The 8240-nt window shown below is 45.0% G+C and overlaps 2 protein-coding genes and 1 long non-coding RNA gene across 6 annotated transcripts in view; 2 read left to right on the top strand and 1 right to left on the bottom strand.

Annotated features, from left to right (window-relative positions):
• Positions 1-1944, top strand: part of LOC116843210 (uncharacterized oxidoreductase YjmC-like) — a 5824-nt gene extending 3880 nt beyond the window's left edge. Inside the window, exon 2 of the mRNA XM_032813436.1 lies at positions 811-1944. Coding sequence (XP_032669327.1) covers positions 811-1659 — 849 coding nt within the window. The 3' untranslated portion in view covers positions 1660-1944. The remainder of the gene's footprint in view (positions 1-810) is intronic.
• LOC116843198 (chloride channel protein 2) overlaps positions 1-8240 on the top strand; it is a 64358-nt gene that overhangs the window by 22901 nt on the left and 33217 nt on the right. The window lies entirely within an intron of this gene.
• LOC116843224 overlaps positions 1-8240 on the bottom strand; it is a 55829-nt gene that overhangs the window by 26682 nt on the left and 20907 nt on the right. The window lies entirely within an intron of this gene.

The raw sequence follows: 8240 nt of genomic DNA, 5'->3' as shown, positions 1-8240 counted from the left end.
TAATAATAGATATTGAAACGATGTAATAGCTGCAAATGAATGAATTTTTCGTTGTGCTGCAACAAAACATACTTATACCGGTAACAAAATAGAACTCGTATCTACTGAATTTTTTATTATATGGGATATAACGATTTCATAACAATTATCAAATATCTGTTCATAACTAATATATTTCATATTAAATATTTAACATTAAGTAACTATTACTAAATTATTTAATTGATGTTACTGTAAATGCAATTACGTCATACTCCCGATCTATTAAATATTTGGTAATTATTATCATATTTAGTATTAGTTACTAAGGATTCAACGAATTTCTGTAACTAAATGCAGTTTGTTATAGTTACCAGTCTTTTCTCTCAGTGCGCGTTCGTGTACGCGTGATGCCACTAATTATCTTACTCAGGCGTGATGCGTGCCGTTTAACATGTCTAATGTAATAATCACGCCTCGATTTCGTTGTATGAACCTCTCAGAAGCCTCTCGGAAATCGATTATCCCTTTGTAGAACTCCTGGCGAAACTTTGCACAACTCTATGTGAAACTTTTCGATAAGTCAAGCACTAATTCCTCTGCTCTGACATTAAAATTGAAAAATTTGCCAAAGACGCGGTTAATTACTCCGGCTTCTGAGAGACTGACTTCCTTCTTTCTTGGGGAGGCTCGTGTGAAACGTTGCCTCTCAACGAAAGATCGAGAGTCGGGGCGGGAGGCCAAGTCGCAGCGACAAGTTCCACCGGTCGGTTCATTGAGCCGTAAGAGCTCTTACATCCGCAAGCTCGTCCAGGACGACGTCACTTGCAGGCGATCGCTCTCGTGGATGGGCAGAACGCGCTGGGCCAGGTGATCGGCAAGTACTGCATGGAAATGGCGATCGAAAAGGCGAAGAAGTTCGGCATCGGCATGGTGGCGGCTCGCGGCTCCAACCACTACGGCATCTGCGGCTACTACAGCATGATGGCGATGGAGCAGGGCCTCATCGGCTTCAGCTGCACCAACACGAGTCCTTTGATGGCGCCAACGCGCAGCATGAAGGCCGGCTTAGGGACGAATCCGTTGTCTTTGGGCATGGCCGCGTGCGAAGGGGACGAATTCGTCCTCGACATGGCGACGACCGCTGTAGCGCTCGGTAAGATTGAGCTGGCTATTCGAAAGAACGAGGATATCCCGGAGGGTTGGGCGCTCGATTCCCAAGGGAAAGTGACGCGAAACGCTCAAGAGGCTTACGACGCCGGGCTGATAATGCCTGTCGGCGGTACCGAGCAGACTTCCGGCTACAAGGGCTACGGTCTGGGTCTGATGGTCGAGATACTCTGCGGAGTACTCAGCGGAAGTCAGTTCGGGCCGAATATTCGAACCTGGAAGAGCGGCGACCGCGTCGCCGATCTCGGACAGTGTTTCATGGCGATCAATCCGGAAGCGTTCGCGCAGGGATCCAAGGAGAGACTGTCGACCTTACTCGGACAGCTGAGAGGCTTGCCGACTTCCGGCCAGGAGCCTGTTCTGATCGCCGGGGACCCCGAGAAGCGGCACATGGAGAAGGTTGACAGAGAAGGCGGGATCGCGTATCACCCGAATCAGCTGCAAGCTTCGGAAGAGTTTGCCAAGCACATGGGTGTGCAGCCGATGAAACTCGTCTCTAAGTCTGCTTAAGTCTCTTTTTGTAGGTATCAGCGAGGAGTTCCGTTATTCTCTTAAAGTGAATCAGTGAAGCAACATTGAAAGCAAATATACACTGCTCAGTGCTATATTTATAACTACCATCAATGACTGTTCACTAATCCACTTTAAGAGAGTAGCTATGCACTTTTTCCACCTTGAATCCTGCTTTCCTATCTAACACCTTGTTTTGTCTTCACTCACGCGCCATAATAATGACGCATTTTTTGAAGGGAAGGGAGTTTAGAAATATAACAAAATAAAAGAAAAATTATTACACATGATAGAATTAATCTTTCGACATATATTACGGTGTCTTAAACACGGGAGAAGATATAATCATGCCACAAAAAACATAAAGGTCAAACACGTGCAGACGCGACGATACTGTCGATGCTAAATTCGTATGACGCTTTTGTCTCGATCATTTACGCATGCACGAATAAAGTGCACGCGCACGAGTCAGTTCGCGTGTGCAATTCGATGATTTGACGGATACGATGTCTATAAGGATGACATAACAACGCTGTGGTTTGATCGCTGGTCGATGATGACGACCTGGCCTTGGACTTGTCCGCTCGTTCTCGATTACAGTCGTTACGTCTTCGCGCACGAGTGGGTGTCGCCGATAATAAAACTTGCCTGATTATCGCGAACAAATGAGACGTAAAAAAATGTGTATATGTATTTATCTTTTGCACTTCACTCGTTCCCGATAAGCGACCGAGTATATGTGCACATGAATACGCATGTGTATGTATATCCGAGAGCGTCGGAAATTCATTATTTTTCATAAGTACTAATTATACAATATATATTCATATTTTTACACGTACTTTGTACGTTCATTGTGTATGATAACGTATTATACTGTTTTCCTTACGATACTCTTATGTACTTTACCAGAACTCGAACAATTGCTTTTCGAGGTAGTTGACCAGAGCACTGTCTTTTTCTCTCTCTGTCTTTCTGCTCGTATTTTCTCGTTCTTTCTGCTGTAATAAAATAGCAAACAGGATTATCGAGAGACAATCGTGCAGACAGAGCGTCTGACTCGTTTTCGCGTTATCAATGCCAGCCAAAAAATAGAGATAGAGAGAGAGAGAGAGAGAGAGAGAGAGAGAGAGAGAGAGAGAGAGAGAGAGAGAGAGAGAGAGAGAGAGAGAGAGAGAGAGAGAGAGAGAGAGAGAGAGAGAGAGAGAGAGAGAGAGAGAGAGAGAGAGAGAGAGAGAGAGAGAGAGAGAGAGAGAGAGAGAGAGAGAGAGAGAGAGAGAGAGAGAGAGAGAGAGAGAGAGAGAGAGAGAGAGAGAGAGAGAGAGAGAGAGAGAGAGAGAGAGAGAGAGAGAGAGAGAGAGAGAGAGAGAGAGAGAGAGAGAGAGAGAGAGAGAGAGAGAGAGAGAGAGAGAGAGAGAGAGAGAGAGAGAGAGAGAGAGAGAGAGAGAGAGAGAGAGAGAGAGAGAGAGAGAGAGAGAGAGAGAGAGAGAGAGAGAGAGAGAGAGAGAGAGAGAGAGAGAGAGAGAGAGAGAGAGAGAGAGAGAGAGAGAGAGAGAGAGAGAGAGAGAGAGAGAGAGAGAGAGAGAGAGAGAGAGAGAGAGAGAGAGAGAGAGAGAGAGAGAGAGAGAGAGAGAGAGAGAGAGAGAGAGAGAGAGAGAGAGAGAGAGAGAGAGAGAGAGAGAGAGAGAGAGAGAGAGAGAGAGAGAGAGAGAGAGAGAGAGAGAGAGAGAGAGAGAGAGAGAGAGAGAGAGAGAGAGAGAGAGAGAGAGAGAGAGAGAGAGAGAGAGAGAGAGAGAGAGAGAGAGAGAGAGAGAGAGAGAGAGAGAGAGAGAGAGAGAGAGAGAGAGAGAGAGAGAGAGAGAGAGAGAGAGAGAGAGAGAGAGAGAGAGAGAGAGAGAGAGAGAGAGAGAGAGAGAGAGAGAGAGAGAGAGAGAGAGAGAGAGAGAGAGAGAGAGAGAGAGAGAGAGAGAGAGAGAGAGAGAGAGAGAGAGAGAGAGAGAGAGAGAGAGAGAGAGAGAGAGAGAGAGAGAGAGAGAGAGAGAGAGAGAGAGAGAGAGAGAGAGAGAGAGAGAGAGAGAGAGAGAGAGAGAGAGAGAGAGAGAGAGAGAGAGAGAGAGAGAGAGAGAGAGAGAGAGAGAGAGAGAGAGAGAGAGAGAGAGAGAGAGAGAGAGAGAGAGAGAGAGAGAGAGAGAGAGAGAGAGAGAGAGAGAGAGAGAGAGAGAGAGAGAGAGAGAGAGAGAGAGAGAGAGAGAGAGAGAGAGAGAGAGAGAGAGAGAGAGAGAGAGAGAGAGAGAGAGAGAGAGAGAGAGAGAGAGAGAGAGAGAGAGAGAGAGAGAGAGAGAGAGAGAGAGAGAGAGAGAGAGAGAGAGAGAGAGAGAGAGAGAGAGAGAGAGAGAGAGAGAGAGAGAGAGAGAGAGAGAGAGAGAGAGAGAGAGAGAGAGAGAGAGAGAGAGAGAGAGAGAGAGAGAGAGAGAGAGAGAGAGAGAGAGAGAGAGAGAGAGAGAGAGAGAGAGAGAGAGAGAGAGAGAGAGAGAGAGAGAGAGAGAGAGAGAGAGAGAGAGAGAGAGAGAGAGAGAGAGAGAGAGAGAGAGAGAGAGAGAGAGAGAGAGAGAGAGAGAGAGAGAGAGAGAGAGAGAGAGAGAGAGAGAGAGAGAGAGAGAGAGAGAGAGAGAGAGAGAGAGAGAGAGAGAGAGAGAGAGAGAGAGAGAGAGAGAGAGAGAGAGAGAGAGAGAGAGAGAGAGAGAGAGAGAGAGAGAGAGAGAGAGAGAGAGAGAGAGAGAGAGAGAGAGAGAGAGAGAGAGAGAGAGAGAGAGAGAGAGAGAGAGAGAGAGAGAGAGAGAGAGAGAGAGAGAGAGAGAGAGAGAGAGAGAGAGAGAGAGAGAGAGAGAGAGAGAGAGAGAGAGAGAGAGAGAGAGAGAGAGAGAGAGAGAGAGAGAGAGAGAGAGAGAGAGAGAGAGAGAGAGAGAGAGAGAGAGAGAGAGAGAGAGAGAGAGAGAGAGAGAGAGAGAGAGAGAGAGAGAGAGAGAGAGAGAGAGAGAGAGAGAGAGAGAGAGAGAGAGAGAGAGAGAGAGAGAGAGAGAGAGAGAGAGAGAGAGAGAGAGAGAGAGAGAGAGAGAGAGAGAGAGAGAGAGAGAGAGAGAGAGAGAGAGAGAGAGAGAGAGAGAGAGAGAGAGAGAGAGAGAGAGAGAGAGAGAGAGAGAGAGAGAGAGAGAGAGAGAGAGAGAGAGAGAGAGAGAGAGAGAGAGAGAGAGAGAGAGAGAGAGAGAGAGAGAGAGAGAGAGAGAGAGAGAGAGAGAGAGAGAGAGAGAGAGAGAGAGAGAGAGAGAGAGAGAGAGAGAGAGAGAGAGAGAGAGAGAGAGAGAGAGAGAGAGAGAGAGAGAGAGAGAGAGAGAGAGAGAGAGAGAGAGAGAGAGAGAGAGAGAGAGAGAGAGAGAGAGAGAGAGAGAGAGAGAGAGAGAGAGAGAGAGAGAGAGAGAGAGAGAGAGAGAGAGAGAGAGAGAGAGAGAGAGAGAGAGAGAGAGAGAGAGAGAGAGAGAGAGAGAGAGAGAGAGAGAGAGAGAGAGAGAGAGAGAGAGAGAGAGAGAGAGAGAGAGAGAGAGAGAGAGAGAGAGAGAGAGAGAGAGAGAGAGAGAGAGAGAGAGAGAGAGAGAGAGAGAGAGAGAGAGAGAGAGAGAGAGAGAGAGAGAGAGAGAGAGAGAGAGAGAGAGAGAGAGAGAGAGAGAGAGAGAGAGAGAGAGAGAGAGAGAGAGAGAGAGAGAGAGAGAGAGAGAGAGAGAGAGAGAGAGAGAGAGAGAGAGAGAGAGAGAGAGAGAGAGAGAGAGAGAGAGAGAGAGAGAGAGAGAGAGAGAGAGAGAGAGAGAGAGAGAGAGAGAGAGAGAGAGAGAGAGAGAGAGAGAGAGAGAGAGAGCAAGTGTGACTGACGTATGTATGACTTACACATAATGTTTGTCATAAATTCTTCTCTCTGTAGAGATCGTAAGAATACTCGCAAAATTTGTCAGAGAAGCGAGTTTTTCTTGACGTGACGTGTCCAGAGATCGTCCTGCAACAATTTCTCGAAAAAATTATCATTTGAAGCGCATTGTAGAGTGCAGCCTGGTCGTCCAATTTATGGCAGACTCAGGATTTCTGTCGAAAGTTCATCGGGAGAATTGGTATTCCATCCCGTCGAATGATGGACTGGTTTGCCTCGTGGTGCCGCGCGCATGTGTGTCGCGTTCAAGATACGAATAGAAATCGCGACGCGGCTGTTTGTCGTCGTGACGATAAATTTTAAGATCCACGTGACGCCTGTCCTGCCGCGATTTCTTGCATAACGAACGAATCACCTCGTGGCGTATTGACCGCGTGGTTAGTTCATATTTTTATCGATTGGCGTAAGAATTGCAAGAATCTCTCTCTCTCTCTCCCTCCCTCCCTCCCTCTCCCCCTCTCCGGGAGGACGACGGCATTCAAAACTATATAACGTCTGTCACGTGCGGTGCAATTAGAGCTTCTCGCGGCGAAGGCCGGTCGCAATTATCACCATTGACTTTTATACCAAAAGGAGAACTTACGCAAGTGACTTCAAAGAGACGAGAAGACGCGATCTTGAGGAAAAACGGGAGGCCGGCCTCTCGAGAGTATCATACGCGATAATCAATAGTCTACGAGCGTGTGCAACTTTGAATTGTCGCTCTCTCGACGGATTCTACACTTTATCTCCTCAACTGTTACCCAACAAAATCTCCCTCGTACATTTCTTACTCGTTGTATACTTCTTTTGCAAAATAATGTTCAATTTATTTGAAGTGGTCTGGCTTTTAATTTATATGTTAGTTGTGCAAAAAAAGGATTATCTTCGTGACTAGATCTTATCCAAATTTATATTCTCTCATAATGCTCACAGCCGTTTAAAGATTGGTGTACTTCTCGAGTCGAAATTTTGATGTTACTTTGACGCTCTTAAGGATAGTTTGCGCCTACTTAAACGGTTTATAGCTTAGCTAAAACCTACTTTGACGATAATGATACTCATTAACTTCTCCTTTGAATCTTTAACTCCACTTTGTCAAAATTTTGACGCTATTTTGACGCTATTTTGACGCTCTTAAAAATAGTTTGAGCCTACTTAGATAATTTACAACCCAGGTGAAACCTATTTTCACGATATTGACACCCATTTCCGAGTCGAAATTTTAACTTTATGTTGAACCTTGAATTCTACACCGCAGTAGGAGCTAAGATAGCAAAGTAGGTTTAATTCTAATGATATAATTTACTCCTACTTTGACCCTGATGATGTGTGAAATATATGCAACAAATAAAATATATATTTTGTTTGCTATTTGACGTTTCTGTTTCGTTATTTATTAAATTTTTTAAATATTTCTATAAAATACATATATTCTATGTAGGAGCTAAAGTTGCAATAGAGATTCGCAACTGAATCTACTTTGCTTTTTAAGATCCTATTATTATACAACCTAATTTGGCGCTAAAGAAAGCGGAAATTTCAGACATCATCAGGGTCAAAGTAGGAGTAAATTATATCATTAGAATTAAACCTAGTTTGCTATCTTAGCTGCTACTGCGGTGTAGAATTCAAGGTTCAACATAGGGTCAAAATTTCGACTCGGGTTGCCTGCGATCATATTTCAATTTATCACACTTCCACGGTTAAAAACGATTAGTGATTCGTGCATATTTTTCAGTCCGAGTCGACAGACGTAAAAAGGAGGTTCAAAAGTTATCGACATGCTTTGTTTGTCCCCGCATTATCGCGTAGACAAGAACGAGGCTCTTGCTTCTTACACGATAACTCGTCTTTTCGCGCGACCGAAGGGCTGATACGCGATGAGTAATTAATTACTCCGATGAAAAATATGTTGTTGTGTGAAATCATACGTTGCGCGTTATCGCGATTGAAAGAGGGAGAGGCGGACAGACAGATAAAAGAAAAAAAAATCGAGCGGTATTGCGTTGCAGCGAGCTCGATTGCCAAAATTGCACACGACTTATCCATCTCTCGAATCCACGCACGCGTGCGATCGACGAGCTAACGAAACGACTTGCCAATAGAGACTTGTGTGTGTGTGTGTGTGTGTGTGTATGTTTGTGACTCATTAAGGTATTGTCGGCCTCACACAGCGAATGGCATCGAAGCAACCGACGTTAATTAAACTTATCTCTTTATTCGCATCTCCGTCTATGGACGGCGCGGTAACCGAGATATATTTTTGCATCGACACATCCTAGACCCAATTCTCCGGAGAAATAAATCCACGAACATTTCGCGGGAATTACCCTGAGACTTTGTTCGAATTTATAATTCGTTTTGCGTATGTGTGTGTGTATATAGGCGGAGGAGTAGATATCAATCGATTGTTTGGAAGATAATACATTGAAAGCGGAGTTGAGAAATAACACGTCAATTACACTGTTGCAAGTCACTTCTTCTTTTAGCAAAGATATAATACTACTCTCTAAAGTGTACAATCGGTGTATTCTTCATCAAAATTGTATATTTATAACTGAAGGTGCAGACAGAGCGTCTGACTCGTTTTCGCGTTATCAATGCCAGCCAAAAGATAGAGTTAGAA

Source organism: Odontomachus brunneus, unplaced genomic scaffold, assembly GCF_010583005.1.
Source record: "Odontomachus brunneus isolate Ranch 3 - 2012 unplaced genomic scaffold, Obru_v1 Obru_scaffold_030, whole genome shotgun sequence".
NCBI classification, from domain to species: Eukaryota; Metazoa; Arthropoda; class Insecta; order Hymenoptera; family Formicidae; genus Odontomachus; species Odontomachus brunneus.
The sequence above is the reverse complement of the archived record's forward strand: the minus strand, read 5'-3'. Positions and strand labels throughout refer to the sequence as shown.